The sequence below is a fragment of the Camelus ferus genome, chromosome 3 (assembly GCF_009834535.1).
Source record: "Camelus ferus isolate YT-003-E chromosome 3, BCGSAC_Cfer_1.0, whole genome shotgun sequence".
In the NCBI taxonomy this organism is placed as follows: Eukaryota; Metazoa; Chordata; class Mammalia; order Artiodactyla; family Camelidae; genus Camelus; species Camelus ferus.
The window spans coordinates 55,742,536-55,764,097 of record NC_045698.1 but is presented as its reverse complement, the minus strand read 5'-3'; the positions used below and the strand labels follow the sequence as shown (position 1 = coordinate 55,764,097).

General features: G+C 36.3%; 1 protein-coding gene across 4 annotated transcripts in view; it reads right to left on the bottom strand.

Annotated features, from left to right (window-relative positions):
* Positions 1 to 11,946: 11,946 nt before the first annotated feature.
* VCAN (versican) overlaps positions 11,947 to 21,562 on the bottom strand; it is a 105,001-nt gene continuing 95,385 nt past the window's right edge. For all 4 annotated transcript variants that reach the window (XM_006178639.3, XM_006178641.3, XM_006178640.3 and 1 more), the window contains 3 exons: positions 18,791 to 18,935; positions 13,580 to 13,762; positions 11,947 to 13,434 (listed from right to left, as the gene is read on the bottom strand). In XM_006178639.3, coding sequence (XP_006178701.2) covers positions 13,307 to 13,434; positions 13,580 to 13,762; positions 18,791 to 18,935 — 456 coding nt within the window. In that variant the 3' untranslated portion in view covers positions 11,947 to 13,306. The remainder of the gene's footprint in view (positions 13,435 to 13,579; positions 13,763 to 18,790; positions 18,936 to 21,562) is intronic.

Sequence of the window (21,562 nt, the reverse complement as noted above, 5' to 3'; positions counted from 1 at the left end):
GTTCTAAGTACTTACATGCAATGGCTCATTTAATAACACAACAACCGAATGAGGGAGGCACTATAAATATCCTCTTTTTCAAGATACGGAAGCTAAAGCGTGTACACCTATGGTAAGTTTGTTTTCATTACAAACAGAACAAGTCTTACAGACTGTTGCTCTCATAGGAAACCAAGTACCGGCCTTTAGGGTTCTAAAGCCCTCACAAGGATGTTAATGGGCTAGAAATGGATTTTCCTGCCAATGCGCCGAGTTGCAGATAGGTGGCAGAGGAAGTGAAAGCTGTTATTTTCATGGCACCATGGCGTATTAGTACTGGAGAAATGCACACTGCACAGTTCTGGAGTCCTCTCTGCAACTCACAGTGGTGCATTCACACACAGTTACTACTTCAACTATACTTTTTGAAATCTAAGTTTTTTTTCTACTCTTTACAAGCATTGTTATAAGTGATGCTACTACAGGATCCCAGGCTTCAGGTGGACAATTTCAGAAGCAAAGACCAGGAAGGAAATTACATAGATACAAATAGAGATAGATAATTTATAGTATATGTAGATATTTATTGTATATTGTATATTATTTATATGTTACACATTTATCATATTTACTCTGGTATGTACATATGTAAACTACTGGCGATACCCATCCCATTGTTTTAGTGAGACTTTCTTCCATTTAGAAAAAAAATTAAGCAATCAAATTTTAAAAGATAATACCATGCCATTTGAAACTAAAATCCGATTTCATATTCTTTTAAAAGATTCACCATTTCCACTGAGGTTTGTGTTGGCAACCCCAGAGTATTAATTCAGTAAAGAAGATTAAATATTAATAGAAGTGTGGGATAGATCATTTTCTTTCTTTCTTGATTTAGAGCTTTATTCTGCTTTTCATTCTGAGGACATGAGGTGAATGTAGATGGGCCAAATAAAATTAGACATATTAGCATGTCGTAATTAATGCCAAATGACAAAAAACAATTTTGCAGGCCAACTGGAAATGAGCTTTTTTGGGCCTATATTAATTACCTGTAGTTTCAATTTTATTATGAACCACCAACTGCTAGAGCTGACTTCAACTCGCTTCACTTGTGCTTTAAATAATTCGTGTTTAATAATGTATTATGCATTACACAGCTATTCCTGCGGAACCTGAGTTTCAATTACCTGTCAGTTCAAATTGCAGGCTCCAAGTAATTAGTTTCTGCCACATAACCCATAATGGAACAGACCAAGTTAATAGAAAGTGGGAGAAAACTATCAAGCCAGGAGTAAATTTCAAAATTAACCAATTTGTGTACCTTTTAATATATTTCTCTACAGGAATTAAAGAGTTGTCTGTTAACCTTTCTGAGTCTCCCTTATGCGTAATAAAAGAGATAATGAGGACAGTTTCTGCCTCTTAGGGATTATTCATTCACCTTTCCAGATAAAGGCATGTGGTCCAGTTGTCAGGATTTCATCAGTGATCTGCCTTAAAACACCTTTGTATCCAGTCACAAATTATTTTGAAAAGCAGGGGCAGCTAGTACATGGTATTATATTTAGAATAAAATCTGAAGTCTTCATATGACCTGTGAAGACTTCTCTCAGCGGTTCTCAAACTTGAAGTCATGTTAGCATCGCCCAGGGGACTTTAGATTAGGTCAGATTCTGTGAGAGCTGGATAGGGGGAGGTGCTGGGGGTGGTATGGGGAGTTAGGGAGCCTCTGGAGAGGTGAAGGGTCTAGCCTAAGCTTACTTCATAAGTTTGCCAGGCATGGCCAGGTTTGAGAACCACCGCCCTATATGATCACGTCCAGAGCTACACTGCCCATGAACTAATAGAAATGCAAATTATCAGGCCCTACCCTAGATCCACTGAACAGGAAACTGGGAGCTGGGAGCCATAATCTGTGTTTTAATGAGGACTCTGGCAGATTTTGATGCCCACTAACGTATGAGAACCAGTGCTCCAAGCTCTTGCGATTCAAAGTGTGTTTTACCTTCCAGCAACATCAGTGTCACCTGGGAGCTTGTTAGACATGAGAACTCCAGACCTTCTGATGCAGAATCTGTATTTTTTTGACAAAATCCCCAGGCGATTGGCAGGCATGTTCAGGTTTGAGAGGCGTTACTCTAAGACAGTGGTTCCCCAGCCTCGGCTACAAATTGGAAGCACGTGGAGTTGCTGTAAAATATAGAGATGCCTGGTGAGCTGAGCAGGCAGCTCCCGGTTCTCCCTGTTTGACACAGAGAGCTCTTCTTTCACGATCTGGAATAAGCTTTCACGGTAAGAACGGCTCTTCTACTACTAGTGGCCGCATCTACTGCCTTTTTCACTGGCACAGCCTCAGAGGGAATCACAAAACTAAATAAAATAATCTGACTCCTGCCTCTCTCTATGCTCAGCGTGACTCGGCATCCCTGAGTCCCAAGCTTGCCTCTGGTTCTTCTGGCATGTTTTGACGTTCCCATTGCTGCCAGGTCTGTTCCCTGCAGCCCTCACTGTGCTAGAGCCACTCAACTTCCCCTGCTTTTCTCTAACTATGGGCACCTTTGGCCCCTAAAGCATAGCACTGCATAAGCCTTGGTTTCAGAGTCTCAAGTAAAAATAATTCCTTTGGCTTCTGCCTCAAAGGGTAGACATTGATGGGGTAGGTCCCTGTCTTCTCACTTCCTCACCAGGAAACAAAAGGGAAAGCCTTTGCCTTAGTTTTCAGCTAAACCAAAACTTCCAAAGAAATGTATTCATAAAACATGATTCTTGAGAATCATCTCTTCATGGTGTATCAAACATCATCACCAGATCATAAACACCAGTGAGGTCACGTAAGGAGCCACCGACATTCTGTGAGTCCCAGTGGGACCAAGTTTCAAGAAGCTCCTTTGATGGTTGACGAAGGTCCTGGAACCTGATCCTACATGTTCTGATTTCAGGCATTCCTGCTACCACACTTTATCTGGCTCTAGTACCCAGGGTCTGACAATCCCTCCTCCCCTGAGTGCACCCTCTGCAGGGTCCGCTCAGGAGCTTTCTCTGGTGTTCAGGCTAAGCAAGGGCTCTCCCATCCACCTGGAGCACAGGTACACGGTTGCCAACTCCCAAACAATGAACCGGGAGAGGTAAGGACAGAAAGTTTGGCCAAAACATCGTTGGGCACCATGTCAGTACATTGTAAATCTACTTACAACATGGCAGAAGACATGACTTTGAAAAGAAATATTTGAGACAATATATTCAAGAAGAAAATAAACTATGATTACCAAAGGGGAAAGGGTGGGGAGGGATAAATTAGGGGTTGGAGATTACAGATACACATTATTATATATAAAATAGATAAATAACAAGGACCTACTGTATAGAACAGGAAACTATACTCACTTTCTTATAATAACATATAATCTGAAAATAAAATATGTATGTATGTATGTATGTATGTATGTATGTATGTATGTATATGTTTAACTGAATCACATTGGTGTACACCTGAAACTAACATTGTAAATCAACTACATTTCAATAATTTTTTTTTAAAGAAGGTCCTTATTTACCACAGAATAAACTACTTGTTGCTGGAGTACAAATCTTCCCTCCTACCCCATTTATTTTCATTCTGAACTCACAGGCTATTTCTAGTTGCCAACACAGCCTGCTTTACTATGCTTTACTTTACTTTACTTCCAAATCACTAATGGACAGCTGAAAATGTTTCAAGTTTCGGAGCAACTACTGAAAACCAGAAGAGCTTTGTGCTATTGTTGTAACAATGTAATGAAGTCAGAAATGAATCTAAGAAATTAAACAGAATAATTCCTGCTCAAAAATATTTGTTGAATAAATGAAAAGGAGAGTCACAAAGGAATAAATCTGTGCTTTTCTGTTTGTAGCCTAAATCTAAATAAGTTTCTAAGGGTTGAGAAAACTTAGAGCACATCATTTTCATATTTTTTCCTGCTACCTTTCCTTTGAAAGCAAAAAGTTGGTTATTTTACTTAATCTCTATTCACTTCAAAAATTCACATAGTAACATACATAAATATTCTCAGGACACATGATAAAAACATATCAGTGACTACTATGAATGCTGTATGTGCAAATTTCATGCAATAGTTTCTTGATCTCTGGGATCAAGTTAAATGTCTGCATTGAGATTTGTTCACCTATTGCTGCAAAGCAACTTCTGTTTCTAAGGGCAAGTATTTACTTTGGTTAAATAGGCAAGAGTGAAAGTCACAATGGACTGACATCCAACATGAAATGACGCTAACATTTCCTCCATTTCTGAAGGCTTGGATAGACATAAATTGCAGCTATATTTTTCTAAACACTCACGTGATTTCGTAGAAATCCTAATAGCCCATCTAATACTCATCTGCTAAACCATTCAGCCACTAACGTAGAAGGCAGACAACAGTGGATGGCATATTTCTGGAGCAAAGAATGGTGAGAGACAGAGAGACAAATGGTTTCATATTTTTTTGTTTGTTTGTTTGTTTTCAGCTTCTGATGCTGCCAGTTAATAGAACTGCTCAATGAATATAACATAACAGGCTCTTGATGGTACCTATTACAGTGAGAAAAAGGGTTTCTGTCTTAATTTCAGTATGGGGTTATTGACATCATCCCACCCACCTTAGTTTCAACAGGCTCCTCCTCTATCTAAGGATTGACAACCAAATGTATTAATGAGCCCCAGAGTCAGGCTTTCTGGGAGCACATCCTAGCTTATGCACTAAGAGACCTGGGGCAGTCAGTGTACTCTCCCTGTGCCTCTGTATCTCCATCAGTAAACAGGGATGACAGTAAAATCAATGTGAATATTAAGAGAGGTGATTTAGTCACTCATTTAGCAAATATTTATTGAGTGCCTGCTGCGTGCCAGGCACTATCGCAGGTGTTAGGAACACGGTGATGATCAAGACAGAGGAGTCCCTGTGCTCACTGAGCTTACGTTCTCATGAAAGAAAACAGATGGCAATTCGCTTATGAGCGTGACTGGCACTCAATAAATAGTACCTTCGACACATAGTTATTGAGCTCTCTTTGAGGCCATGTGAGTAAAACATAGTGGTCTCAGGCAAATATTCTCTTGAATATTTACTTTCCTATTTGTGCTTTTAAATTTTCCAATGCATTTACAATGAGCAGGGATTACTTAGGTAATAAATTAGCAAGAACAAAAGAGCAATGACATAATTTAACAAAGACCTAAAAAGTGTTTTTATGGTATCTAATAGAATTATGATTCAGGTAATAATTCAATAAACATTAATTGCCCACCCTGTTTTCAGCCCAGATGCATGTTTTCCAGCTTCAGTACAGTGGTCCATTCATACTCTGTAATTTCAGCATCTCTCATCCTTTGGTCTAGTCTCTATCCTGAACCTCCTGCTTTACGAGTGGACAGAACTGTTATTTTTGTTTTCAAACCCTCAGTTAATTAAAAATCACTCTAAATGTTTTTAATTCTTATACAGTTAGAAACTCCCAAGCAACTGACATTTGCCCTTTGCTAGTGAGCTTCAAATGTTGCCTGGTTTTCCAGGTAAACTGTCTTCTCTTTTTAGCACAAATGTTTTGTCGTTTTCTATTTTCCCTAATGCTGCACATGAAATGTTATAATTAATATTTTTCTTTTACCCTTCTATATAATCAGAGCATCACCAAATTCCAATACCTGCTTTTTAATGATATATTTTGGCTCTACCTAGATTAGTACAACCTCAAAAGTCCCAGCAAGTCTTCTTCCTTTCCTAAATCTGCTCCCAGAAGCATGGTATTGTTGTATTACACTCCTCCTTCCAGAATTACTTGGCTAATTTTCTTCTACTTGTTTTACTGGGCTACATTTTTTCTTTCTTCTGGTGTCCATTTTTAAATTTCCCAATTACTCACTTTGCCCTACATATCCTTATACAAAATAAAAGTATCTGCTAATTTACTTCACATCTTAAAAAGAAGAGACACCATGGTAAAAGTCCAAGTATTCCACATATTACACAATGAAGATATTATTTCAAAGAAAGCCTGTGCAAACAGATGTTCCCAAAATTAGTTTTCAGAAATTGCACTACCCTTTAGTGCTAAAGCAATATTTCCAAGACCACTTGTTACTTGACAGAAAAATTGAAAAATTTTAGCAGACTCCTTTCCTCAAGCGTTCCTAGCACACTACGCTGTCCCATAAACCCACCTTGCATGTCACTCTGACCCCAGCTAGCCTTCTGGTACTAGGCATATGACTCCAGACCACATGACGCCATCCTTACCTGGCTCCCTAAGCCTGCTGCTGATTGCTTTACCTCTCCACTTCCATACGAGAGCATGGCCCAGCCCTTCATTCTGAAAAGCTCAGTTAAGCCCTAACTTAACACAGCTATGCTGAGGACATTACGAAATGTAAAAAGTTCTAACACAGCTAAGCAACTCTTAAAACTGTGCACTTTATCAACAATGTCCAGAGTTAATACCAGCCCCTCCACGTGTCTAGACTAGAGGTTTCTCTTAATTTCAGCACATCTGCTGCCAGGTTGCTGAAACCGGCTTCCCTCCTCAACACAGGAAGGCCCTTCTGCCAACAATTTTCCACTCTTTGGAATCGAGACCCCAGAGAAAATAAACAGAATATTTCTTAAAGTAAAAGTTTACCTAAAAGATACACTTTGTATGAGAAGGGAACGTCTTCTTCTTAATGCAGAGTAACTCAGCGTCTTTTTTTTTTTTTAAACCAATTAATTGCAAAGTAGGAGCTTGGTCTTGCACTCATATAGCTTACAGACTGCCTGGGGTGGCTCCTCCAAACACAAAAGGGGAAAACATCTTCTCTGAAAGATAGAGACAGACCTCTACCCAGAGAAATAAAATGGTCTGGCAGCTTTAAAATAGCGGTCTCCCTTCCTTTCTCTTTCTGCTTTCCCCATGTGTAGCCATAAAGCTTTAAAAATATTGGGGGTTGGTCTCAGAGAAAGTTATATACAAGTATAACTTGACCCCTACTCTTTTCTTTGCTCCTTATTATAAGGCAAACATTGAATTTTGAACTTGATTGTGATTTCAAGCTGAAGAGTGTCACATTTAATTTTGGAAACCAAGCCAGAGAACATAGCCTCAGGACCAACCAGTCTGCAGTGTGGCTATGTTTATGCACAGCTGAGGCAGAAAGATGGCTGGCAGCTGCAACAATCACATGTTTAGCATTTAGTGGTTGTGAGGAAGGATGAAAGCTATAACCTCACAAAAGCCCACAATAAGATGCTATGGAAGAAACCAAGAGGACCAATGTGGTTGCTTCCAGACTGTAGCATGCCGGTCGTCTGATTGATAGAGACTGGGTTACTTCTGTAATTTTCCCAAAGAAATGTATCTAAATACCCTTGTCAGTCAGGAATCCAGCAGGAAACAGATAACACAATCAAATTGGGTAAGTTGAAGAGAGTTTAACAAAAGGACTATATACACGGATGGGCAGCTCAAGGAAATCACAATTTATAGTGTGGTACCCCGGGCCAATAATAGTGGAGAGCTCTTACTGCCTCAGTCCTGAAGGGTCAGGGAGAGACAGCAGTAGGGAACCAGAGGCAAAGAGGAATATGTGGAGATGGGGGCGTGCTAGGAGTTAATGACTTTGCTGTAGGGCTACAAGCAGCCCATGGCAATTCCACAGGATTGGGTGGGACCCAAGGGGACACACACACTCAAGTTACTCTCCTCTCTTGCTCTGATATCCTACATTGCTCCGCATGGCTGAATCCAAGAGGAACAGTCTACACAGTCAATCTCCCAGAGCATGAAGCAGGTAGAGAAGGGTGGAAAGTATCTGGAGGGGCAAACCTATGTCCCATTAAGTCAGAGAGCATTTCTAGTCTTCTACTGTTCCCTTGTTAATAAATACAGACAGATAATGTACTGAAAATCTAAAATGCTTTAAGGACTGCATATCTTAAAGCAGTGGTCTCCAAGCCAGGATTGCTTACCTTGGGAGTACCCCCAGACTCTCTAGGGGGTACATGGGCACTCAAAAGGAAGCAATTTTCAGAACTTCAACTTTTATCTGGCCTTTTCCCCATAAAATTCATCTGCCTTTAAAGGTGTCTGGGGTGGAGGTCGTTGGTTTTACATTTGCATCCTCATTATACCAGTTCTTCTAAACTTTAGAATTCATCGGAAGCATCTGGAGTGCTTGTGAAAACCCAGATTGCTCTCCTCATTCCTGAAACTTCTATTCAATAGGGTAGGGTCCGAGGATTTGCATTCCTTACAAGTGCCTAGGTGATGCTAACACTATTGTTTCTGCGAACAAGTTTTGAAAACCAAAGGCTTTAGACAATTGCCCTTCTCTCACTTCATAAAAAACAACCACAGCATCAAACACCCCTTTCATCCATCCTGAGTCTTAGGATGCATTCACATGGGATGTAAAAACTGTGAACAAGCAAAAGGATGAATCAATATGAATGATTCTGGCTACAGAGTTCAAATCAAATCCTTTTTTTAAGTCAGGGGTTTACCAAAAAATTTTAAGAAGAACTTCATTGAGGTAAGAAGGTAACTGAACTGAAAGGTAACTGAAAATAATTTTTGACAGACCACTATTTGATTTTTGGCATATAATTCAGCAAGAAGTGAAAAAAAAAAAAAGAGTAGCATTGCATATAAAACTACCATTTCCCTTTACTTATTTATGTGAATAAGTTTTCTCAAAGTTTAAATATATAAAAAACAAAATAGGAATGGAATGGATGCTAAGCCATAACACATTTTACTTTTTAGTAGTACTTACTTATGGAAATGTGAATTGGGAAAAACAACCCTAAGCATCTCATTGAAAAATATTTCTTCTAAAATTTTACAATTTGTATAATTAGCTTTTAAATTTTATAAGAGCATAATATTGTTTTGTTCAATTGTATATCTGTAAATTACAATGACAACTCAATCCAGGAGAAGACTTTTAATTTTATACCTCTATGTTTATGTTTACAGGAGAAAAATTAATTTTCAACTTGATAGTATAAATTTTGATGTATGTATGTTGATAGTTTACTCAAAAGGAGACTTTCAAGCATATAAATGTATGATACTTGGATATAATTCCATGGGGGAAACTTAAATTTTTTAAAAGTTCAAAAATAAGAAAAACATAAAGTGTCTTATTATTAGAAGAGTATTTTTCTTTTTTTTTGTATGGATGACAGTGGGAATCAAACCATTATGGTATTTAGAGTCCACTGAACATATTTAAAAGAGTGATGTTACATGTTTATTTTAGAATGGCAATATTTAAAATATGCTGAAAATAAAATCCTTTATAATTGTTTTACTTTACAATGAAAACAATTTTTGTTGACAACTTAAAATGTGATGAGTACATAGTTTACAATTTTATTTTAGCCTAAACACTATCAAAGATCATTTAAGACTTACTGCCTTGAGGCAATCAGCTTTTAATCTTCAGCAGGGATCATTTGATGGACTCAGAACTCTGAATTAAATTCCAATTAAAACCCAGGCTTTGCTTATTCTGTTAACATCTCAGCAGAAACCATTCTTGTTCTTGTTTGGCATTTGCTCTTTCTTGTCCAGCTGGGATCCAAACATACAGAAATGAGTAATAATGGGAAAAGATTATACAATCTTGAATGACTCATTCAAAGACCTTTATAAACTTTCTCTTTAGACTTGTTTTAGAAAAGAATCATTTGGGTGAATTCTGGTTTGCTTAAGCAAATGGAAACTGCAGCACAATAAAAACTAAGGATGCACAAATATCAGCACAGAAACATCGCTGCGGCCTTTTCCTTCAAAACCACTTCACTACATTTGTAATATTGGGAAACATAAAAAGAAACAGATTAAAAATGTTGAAGTCACCACTGAATCTTTAGTCACTTGATAATAACAACTTTTGTTTTTATCTAAAATACATTTTCTCTTGTAGATTCTTCTCTTGGGAGACACGCACAGGCCGTGCACAAAATCAACTTTCAACTATTTTGCAACTTACTATAATTTTTTTCTACCCATTTTCAAACTCCATAACTTTATTTTGCATGGTATATGACTTCCAGACTATTAGCTCAGGGGTAATCCAGCTCCCACTTCCTGTACTGTATTGAAAATTCACCTGAGAAGAGCAAAGTTCTACTTGCCATCACATTAAAATGATGTACTTCTCCCTATACTGTCTCTCGTACCTCTTTTCCATTTCAGCTACCCCAGAAGACCACCATTTCTTGTACAGCACCCTGTGGTAGGGACACATTCTTCCACACAGGCCACTTAGCCTTTAGAAATGAATGGAAAACCACTTCTGGCTGACTTTGAGTAGTGCCGAGTCTCCTTAAACTTCCCACTCTATCCCGGTATTCTGGGTGATGGAACATCCCACAAACTCCATTAATTGACCTAGATCAATAAAAATTTATTTGATAGATTTATAAGCATCTAATAAGGTTGTATATGCACAAGTAATGCAAATTCTTATATACTCCCTTGGGTCATTTCTGTTTAAAGTTCTTTATAAAGATATGACAAATTGCCCATTAAAAGGACAAGCTTAGCAAGGAGAAAAAAAAAGTCTTCGGCATCTGTCCGGGCCCAACTTCCCATAGAGGTTTGACATTCTAGGAAAGAAGCTTCGAAACAAATTTCCACTCACCTTTGTCCTTTATGATATCTTCTATACAACTGCAGAACCTATAACGGAGTTGTTCTTCCAAAGTATCAATAAAGATACTGAATAGAATGTGCTGTAAAATAACGCTCATGGGATACATCCAGTATAAAAATATAACGTTGTAAAAGACCTGTCTGGCTCATTCACTGCTGAGTTTCCAGGGCCTAGTACAGTCCCTGATACACAGGAAGTACTTAGTAATAGTGAATGAATAAAAATAAAGGGAGGGATGGATATCTGGATGGACAGGACCTTGGTGTTTTTGACATCTTCTGATCAGTATTTAGATATGATCTTTTAATCAGTAAACTAACCACCTAAAAGTGTAACAATTAGGAACATAATATTTTATATTTTTCTTGAGAATATCATGCAGGCTCTGGAGATTACTTGTATCCACTATAAACAAACTATGTTATATGACCTGGGACCAATGACTTAAGTTCTCTGTGCTTGATCCCTTATCAGTCAGACAGTAACAGCCTCTCTCTTAGGCTTTTTGGGAGGTGATGCACATAAAACACTGGGCCTGATTCATAGGAAGCATTCTACAAATGTAAGATATCACTTTTCCTATTGCATGTTTCTTTAATATTTGAGATTAATGCTTAAGTATGTAGATGTGAACATTATCAGAATTACTATCTCAGTTTTTTGCAGGGACATATATAATCATCTCTCTGATAGCCACAAAATCATTTCATCCAAGCTAGCAGCTTGGACTCTGTAATAGAACTAGAATGTAAAAATGTTGGTGCACATTAGAATTTAAAGTTGTAAATAACCAGACCAGTCACAGTATAGTAAAAGAAGGATTTTAGGTTTCTTTGGTGAAACAAAAGCAGGTATAAAAAGTTACAAAGATTTTAGATTTTCATTCACAAAAAAAAAAAAAAAAGTCATTCACATTTTACACTATACACGTTATAACATAAATACAGGAACGTATTATGTGCATTGTAATCAAAGAGGAAAAATTAAAACCTAAGAGGTTGACACAGAGTTGTTCTGTGCTCTACAACACCCAAAGGTGGATCACATTTCACGCAGCAACCAAGGGAACTCGCCTAAAGACATTGTGTGTGATTGTAGCTACCTCGTGCCTTCTAAGCCAAAAGAGGTATTGCGAAAAAGAATCCACGTTGGGTTTGCTCTTTTTCTATTCGCATTTTATTTGTTGTCTTCTCAAGATCTTTCTAACTAAAATTAGGGGTAGACTCCTAAATGCTTTCTTTCCATTACAGGTTTCTCTTTAGACATTAAATTAAGTGGATAATGATTCAAAGTCATCTTCAGCAGTCACTTTATTCAAATTAAGGGGGAAAAAACAGTGGGAAGAGATAAGGAGACGTTTCAACACACACACTCCACCTAACAGGAAGAAATGCCCACACTATGTCTATATATATATGCTCCTTGCTTAGAATGGGCCAACACCATTTGCCAAAAGCTCTACACTTTTCCACTCTTTGAATAATAAACACTTGATGCATTCTATCCATCACATTATTTAATCAGGGACAAAGTACCTAGATTATATAGTTCCAAACTGTGTGAGGGAAGTATAAAGGCTAACACTGAAAAACACTTAGCATACTATGTCAATTTTCAGGTTTAGGGGAAAATAACATCCAATAAATTAAATCAGTATGGCTTACTTCATTTATTTATGTATGCTTCACAGCTGCAGCATTCATACATGAACATTCAAAACTTTATAAAAGATTAAAATGGTTATATATACAAAATTTCTTTCTTTGAACGTGTGGTGTTGTTTTAACAATCCCCCTCCCTCCAGAGCCCTAAGTCTAGATCCACTTGAAACGTGTTGATCTGTAATCTTGCAAGTTAGTGTTATGAAAGCCATTAAAAAGTAGACCTGGTTGCGTTAATAATTAGCACTTTGACCCCTAAAAAATGCTCCTGGTCATAGAAAAGTCCTCCATTCAGGCCTTTCTTGTAAGTGAAGAAAAAGGAATGCAGCAAAAAAAAGAGTTGCATGTTGCAGTCTCCAGTTCCGTTGGGATCCTGTTAGGCAGGATTCAGCATCACATGCAGGCCAACCGCACCCGTGGTGGAGACGGTGCAGCGACCTATAAAACTCTGTTAGTTGTCCAGGGAAAGCCGTCCTCAGTCTTGCTGACAAAGGGCAAGGGAAACCATTTCCAGCCTAAACGAACTACAAAAAGCAGCCGAACCAATGATTAAAGACCTCTAAGGCTCCATAATCATCATTAAATATGCCCAAACTCAGTGTGACTTTTTATTTTATATACAGGATTAAAATCAACATTAAATCATCTTATTTACATTGCCATTGGTGCTGAAATTGAGCTTTTTAAATAGTACAGTAGGCTGGTATACATTATAAAATGGTCTGCACTGGAGGCAAATAGAAAACTAAAGAAATTAGATAGGCTGGAAGTGGTTACTTTCTGCCCTCGTTTTCTTTCATTTCGTTTGCTTTCTTTTTGAATGCTAGAACTTTCATTGAAAATATTTTGGGGAGCACAGCAACCCAAAAGGACTGGACGGTTGGTCCCAAAATCCAAACCAACTGATAATACTTCTCAAGGTGATAGGAAAGGCACAAGAAGTTAGGACTTTGGCTGAAATGATGAAAACACATGTTCGCCATTTTAGGGATCAGCGCCTTGACTCTTGCCACCTCCGGCTCCAACGGTGATCATGTTTTGATGTATTTATTGAATTGTCCTTTGCTGATGAGGAATTTTTAAAGTATTTCTTAGAATAAGTCCTTTGGTATGTAGATGCTACATGGAAGGAAAGAAAGAAAGAAAGAAAACACAACAATATTACTTGCTCCATACCCTAAACTACCAATACCGTAGCCGTAAATTGAAGGTGTCTAGTGGTTGTTATAGCACGGTTGTCCACTCTTTCTAAAGGACCACTTACGGTTCAGGCAGGTAATTTTAGGCATAGCCCATTTTCCATTTCCTAGGCAACGGATAGTTGGAAGGTGGCGCTGAATGAAACCATCTTTGCAGTGATATCTAATCAGGGAGTTGATTTCATAACGAGGTTTCATCCTTCCAAAGGTCTTGGCATTTTCTACAACAGGGGGCTGGCCGCAAGCAACTAAAGAAAAGCAAATTGGGTTACTTCCAAATAATCTCGATATTTCTATTAGTAAGAGTCTGTCTTCCCTCCCCCCCCTTTCCCTCTCTGTGATACCCAAACAAGCACCTTCACCAAAGACAATCAGTTAGATTAAGAAACTGAAAATTTTCAAGACAAAACTAAATACTGAGGCTCTGGGCCTAGTTTGAATCTCATATTTCTGTCATCTTGAATTGTGTTTTTTTAAAGCAACCATAGAGCTAACTGGTTACACATCCATCTGTCCATTTGGAAAGGCCACTTTTCTGAGAAAATTCCAAATTTAAAAGCACCTATCTCATGCCATCATGTGGCCTGGTGGTATTGCCTTTATCACCACCCCAAAGTTTTTATGTATTACTCACCTTCACTTTGAATAATAATGGATATGTAACAATTAACTATTACTGTCACCTCACTGAAGATTTTACAATCTTTAGTAACATCATAGCTTAAAAATATGGACAAAATGTAGATAAAATATGGACTCTTCAGTATAAATAAAATATTTCCAAATCCAACTATGTTTCTTTGCTCTTTCCTGTCTTCTGTGTGGAGATAGGGAGCAAGTCAGGACATAGTATTCATGTTTCAATTTTGCAATTACCTTATAAATATTTCAACTCTTGGGAAGGGTAAATGAAGACAAATCTTGAAATATTTGATCATCATTTTTAACTTACAATAAAAAATTCTAAATATCTACAAACTTAGCAATGGTATAAATAATAAAAAGGAAATAGTAAAAGAAACCTTGCAATTTTAGAATTCAAGAAGCTGGGAAAATTGATTCAACTGAATTTGTATTAATATAGTTTCATTTAAAATTAGTGTACTTGTTTTAAATGATCAACTTTAAAATTGACTTTTATTAAGTGATTGTGTTTTGCTACATACCTCTAAGAAAAATATACCTTAATTTAAATATAATTTCCCTAAACTACATTTCCTATCCATATCTGATTTTAAGAATTCTATCATAAGGCCCACGAGAGCATGACATATTCTCTCATGAAAAAATGCAAATCTTCAATGGGAGAATGATTACCAGAAACCTCGATACCAAGGTGTTTGGATGTCAACATCTTAATATTAAAAGTTTACAAATATTAAATTTATTTACATATTCAAAGGCTGTTTACAACCATATTTTTTTGCAGTGACAATGTAGGTTTAACTTAAATCTTTAGCTCCTTTAATTTACTTCTGCCTGACAAAACAGATTGGAAATGACCTCATAACAAACAAAATTGTCTTTAATGAGACATAATCCAAGCATATCTTTTTATTCATATAAGAAATTGTCACTCAGATAGACATAATCTAAAAATAGATTATAAAGGCATACTATCCATAATTAAGAAATTAGAAATATTTGTGCATGTATTTGATCTTTATAAATTCCTAGAAGATAAACTGAGATTTCTATAGTAATATGTCATTTTCAATTAATAATCTACACTACTATAAAGTTTAATGATAGCTCCAATCTGGATATCTGTATTTCTTTTATTGTGATATGGCCTATACTAGGGTCCAGATACTAGCAAGCATCAGATAGAATGAGACCAAGTGGTAAAGAAGGTTAAAAATTATCAATTAGATAACTTATTATACTTGATTCTGACTAATTAAGAGTTGTCTTTAAATTTGAGAGGAAAGCAATGTATAGATTTCTTCCAAAACTATTTATAAAGGAATATTAATTATAAAGTTACACTAATTCAAGGAGTGTAGTAGTGGCAAGGACAGGCAAACAGACCAGAAATAGACCCACATATATATGCCTGATTTTGGACAAAAGCAACGTGGCAGAGCAAGTAGGGAAAGGGTCATTTTTTCACTTGGACAACTGGGTATTCATATGGTTCCCTATTTCAGAGAATACATGGGAGATCAATTCTGGATTGTTTAAATATATAAATGTAAAGAACAAAACTATCAAAACCTTAGAAAACAACATAGGATATCTTTCTGACTTTAGGGTAGGTAAAGATTTTTTAAGACACAAAAAGGTCAAAACCATAAAGAAAAGTTCAATAAAATGAAGAATTCTGTTCATCAAAAAATGCCATAGTAAAGACAAGCTACAAACTGGGAAAAGTTATGTGCAACATATAATTGTTAAGGGATTAGTAAACAGGACATTTTAAAAAAACTGCTACAAATCAATATATAAAGAAGAAATCAATTTTAAAAATGAGCAATAAACATGAACAGAAATTTTACAAAAGAAGAGCTATAAATGACCTATAAGTATATGAAAAGAAATCCAGGGAGAAGTATCCAAGAAAATGTAAATTAAATCACAAGAGAGAACATTTTATACCCACCAGATTGGCAAAAATTTCAAAGTCCGATAATACCAAATGTTGGAGAAGATGTGGAGTAACAGGACCTGTCACACATTGCTGGTGGGAATGCAAATTGGTACAACCACTTTGGAAAATAATTTGGCATTTTCTAGTAAGTTTGATGGTACATATATCCTATGACTCAGCACTTCACTCCTGGAAAAACACCCTATGGAAACTTGCAAAGGTCCACCAGGAACAAGTTCAAGAATATTCGTAGAAAATCATGTATAAAAGCAAAAACACTGAATATAACCCAAATGTCTACTGGCAGGAGAAATGATAAATAATATGTCATGTAGTCATACACTATAATACTATACAGCAGCCAAAATGAAAAAATACAGCTACATGCATCAACATGAATAAATCTCACAAACATAATGCTGAACAAAAAAAGCAAGGCACAACATACAAACAATATGATTCTATTTAAATAAAGTTCAAAATTATGCAAAATTGAATGATTTGTTTATAGGTACAAGCATCTGTGGTAATACTGAAGAGAAAAGTAAGGGAATTAAGTCATTTTCTACTGCTGGAATTGGGAAGTAAATGGATGGGACTGGAAAGAACTCACAGGATGCTCCAAAGATGTGTGGGTAGTAAGCACTGAGGTGTTCTTTTTTTCTTTATTAAAAAAATGCCTTTTGTATATATATTATTTTATATTATAATTCTTTATATTATTTTATATTATAATTCTTCTTTGCAAGTATTTAATTAAAACTACTTACGTCTCTATGTTTAAAGACGTCTAAACTATCTGAAAGGAGAAATGACTATCTTTTATAAAAGTCTAGAGACATTTATCAAATTCATAAAATTCTCCAGAGTACTGATTAATAAAGAATAAAGTCTACATAAATAAAAATCAGACAGTAGGGAGATAAAATACATGAACTGTTCTGTTTAGGTCTTCTTTTCCATTAATAAGGTAGAGCTAATGTTGTGTAAATGTCTTTCCCCATTGCGAAATGTATACCATGACGTTGCTTGTGTGAACCCTCTGTAGTTATAGGACAGGTGGTTCTCAACCTGGAGCAGGTTTCCTCCTCTCCCTCCTTCCCCAGGGATAGCTGGCAATGGCTAGAGACACAGATGTTGTCAAAAGACAAAGGAGAAGGATGAGGAATGGAGGAGAATGCTGCTGGCATTTAATGCTAAACATTCTGCAACGCACAGGACAGCCTCCCACAACTAAGAACTGTCTGACCCAATGTCAATAGTGCTGCTCTTGAGCAACACTGGTATAGGGAAAAATAACATAGGAAGCATAAGAATGTTTGGATCACAAAATGAAAAGCATGACTCCAGGGAACATTTAGAGATCTAAGAAGGCAAACACGACATTTGGATAAAGACAAACAATTCATTAAAGCCTTCTTACACTAGAAACAGGGGAAATAGCAAATACTTGATTTGCTATTTTCACAAGTCCCATCGCATAAGTGCTGAAGTAACACACATAGTCAGGAGAGATGCTCACATAGAGAGGATATTCAGAATAAATTCTACTTTCGAGAAAAGAAGAGCAGAGTGAAGTAGCCACAAATAACAGCTAGGTTTCATCTGAACTTTGTGTACCTTAGTGTTCTCCTTCTTTTGATAGAACTGAACTTTTCAATGGTGTTTGTCTCTCCTAAGACATCTACAAAGTGTGTATTTTTTTAATATATTCAAAAGTAAGTCAAATGGATTTTGTATTTTGCATTTTCACTTTGTACTCTAATTTGAAGTGGGTAAAGTCTGGGTCTAGAGACTAAATATTCACATTCTAACACCATTATCAATTGCAAAGAGGTTTAAAAAATTTTATGGAATTCCTATTTTTTTTAAGGAATAAGTTGATAAACACGCCTTAGAATTCAAACATATTGGTCAATGATTAACACTTTCAAAAATCAGCTTTCTTAGTTTTCTATGTTCAATGTCAACTAAGCAATTCTCCTCACTGTAGAACTTAACATTACAAATATTTTTATTTTTTGGTATCTTGAAAATCTCATCACTATTCAATAGTAGCTACAGGGATGCCATTTTTTGTTCTATGGTCTATAAGCATAGATTGAGCTCCGAAGGAAATGACTGAAAAAGTTGAATGCCTATGAAGACCAGCAGTGTAACTTAAAAGGAGGGAAGGTTGGAATGAGGGCTTCAATGAACTGGAGACCCCAGTCCCCACCAAGGGAGGGCAGTGGTTTTCAGCTGCAGTGCTTCAAACCGCTGATAAATGTGAACATGGGCCAAATGGCACCAAGTGTTCTTTTTTTTTTTTAAGTTAAAAATCCACATTATTTTATGGCAGATCCCAATTTTTTAATGTTGACAATTTTTTTTTAAATGTTCTCTTCATCAAAATAAATAGGTACTATAGATCCTTGGGCTTGCAGTTGTTTTTCTTGAAAATACTACCAGGGAGTTTTTCTACATAAAGTCTACATTGTTATCTTAAGCACTTGAAATCCAAGCTGAAATCACTACTGAAAACAAACTTTTCAATTATATTGAAAGAGCATAATATTCTAGAGCAGTAAGAGATGCCATACATGATATCCAGCTTATGCCTTAAAGAATGATGTTTATTCTTCCTGAATTTACTTGTTAATTGAAATGCAGACTAAATATACCTTACTAATGGGGTAATCATTACCTGTTCCTTTCTTGCAGGTATAGGTGAGGTGGTAATTGCAGGGAACATCATTCCACTGGCCATTCTCATGCCAAATAATGACAACACAATCTTCTCCAGCAGAAAAGAAGCTGTCTGGCTGGTTGGGCCTCCAGTTCTCATATTGCTGTAAAAGTGGAGAGAGAAGATAACTAACTACTGACAGTTAAAGAGTAGCAAATTGTAAGAGCGACCGGGGCACAATCAAATTACAGCGGACTCAGCCATTTCTGTTGAACCATCTAGCTGAAATAATTTTGGTGGTAAGGAAAAAGATTTTTCACACTCTGAGTGGAAAACACATGTATCTCAAAGTCTCTCTTCAACAAATATGTTTTTTTTTTTTTTTTGCCTTTGGCAATGAGACGTATCTGAGGAATTTTGTGCTACTTATCCTAGTTTTCTAAATATATAATCAATGCTCAATTTAAGAAATTTAACCACGTCATTAGTATTAATTATAATAGCATTAATGGAAGTGGAACTAGAGGAAAAAAAATCATAATCTCATCACTCTAATCTATTATATTTTCTTCCAGCCCTAAAGTGCACATATAATTGTATGTACTTGTAAGCACAGTGCAATAAAATGTTTATTCCTTCTTTAATATTTTATTACTATAAAGTACCTTTCTTTGTCTTATTTAATGTAATTGTTTTCATCAAAATTCATTTACTGGGTTAAAACAATTGACATATTTGCTTGATTTAGTTTTTGTATTTGCCCAATATGCCTATACTCATCATTTTATAAAAATTTAATCTTCTGTGTAATTCTGTTTTAGCTATGATTCCTCTGTGCACCATCCAGTTGTGTTTTGCTTTACGATCTAATCTGGAAGTTGTTTTCTCTTAGGAACATTGATCACATGTATGCATATTGACATACAAGATAATGCTTTAAAAACATCTTACTATAAATATATGTTTGCTTTCCTTTATGTAATGTATGTTCAGATAGTTAAAAGGAATTTTATTGATCTGATGTTTTTCTACTGGTTTCCTTAACATCTATATCTTTAATGGTACCTCTTGATTCCCCAGATTGAGCAATAATATATAATCTGAAAAGTCTTTCGTCTTCCATCACAGTAATACATGTCATTTATTTAGCACCTGCAATGGATGAAGCCCTCTTCCAGGTACTGCATCTGCATTATCTCTAACAATTATTCAGCAAGACTTGGAGTAATGTGAACCTTAGAACTGTTAAACACTCAAGACTCATATATATACATTCAACTTTTTCTTACCTTAAAGTTTGTCTCTATATCAACCAATAATTATATTAAAAAACACGGTCCCTATGCCTATTCAAAAATAACAAACTTTGGTGAGATGAAAATAACACTGGACTATAAACAAGAGAGCAGTTTCCTAGCCTCCAGCCTCCTCTTAACTAGAATGGGATAAGGGTCAGTTTTGTTCAGTGTCTTTCTGGCTCTACTTGAGTATCACTTTCCCGATATGTTTGGCCTACTGTCATGTATTGCATCACATCTAATACTGGCCAGACTGGTGGAGACAAACTTCCTTCATATGGAAGAAATACAGATTCAGATTTAGGTGACAATGTCTAAGGTGACTATTTCTTCTGCCCCTACAGATCTATTAGTCTTTTCTTGAATTAAAGTTAAAATAAATCTGTGGTTACAACAATGGGTTAAGAGATTTTATTTGAAAAAGATAAAGGCAGAGAAGAAAGAATGGTACATAAGAGTTAAGGCAACTGTTCCACATTCAGAGTAAGCCAAAAAATGGTCCTGCTAGTTATTCCCACCAGCATCATGGCTATTTTTATGTCTTTTTAAAAAGGTATGATAAATATACTAGAGAATCTCTCCAATTTTTCTTTCTTCTCAGAAAAAAAATGTGGTTTTTAAAACTTTAAAATATGATAAAAAGCTAGATCTTTGATAAAATAACTTTTAAGAAGAAGACCTAAAGTTTGAAAACCTCAGGATTAAGAGACCTTCTATTTTTCCTTCAGTCTCTTTGCTTAGCTCTGCTTTGAAATACACCTCAATCACGTCAACATTAAGATAGGAGATGAGGTTCCTGCTGGTAAAAAAAGAGGCCTTGAGAAGTAATAAAATTGCAAAGAACCAAAGGAAGTTTAATAAAGATTCCCCCCGCAAACACAGAATGCTGGGTGTTTTAATTTCTCTGGTGGAAATCCAGAAATTATACGGATTTAAATCCAACTCTAGTGGCCTGAATGGCACCACTGAGTCAACCCCCTAGATGGCCCTGGGAAGGATGCTCAGAGGATCATTGTCACCAAAGCACTCTTTGATTGGCAGGTTTCCCTGCAACCAGGAAGTGACATTTGTTCTGAACTGGGTTTCTAATTCTTTATTTTCATTTTCCTTGCTTATTTCCCTTTCCTTATCATCTCACCCTCCACCCACCAAGCCTTTGTTTCTTCTTTCTTTCTTTCTTTTTTTTTGCTACTCTCCCTTAGCAGATAATAGAAGAGGAACTGGAGCAACAAAGCAGATATAAAAGTCACGTTCAGCCTGCTGCTGCTGCATAACCAAGCTGTCTTTAACAGATGAATTAAAGCAGGATAAAAATTTAAATTAAATTAAAATAATAAACAAAAGAATATGAATCCCTTAAAACTAACAAAGATCTACATTTGGTAGTTTTTATGATGAAGGATTCCAGAGAGCCTCATATACTCAATCTGGATTTTGGAGCGCAACACTTTCTAGCCTACTTTCTAACTAACCTCTTACGGGAAACCAGGTG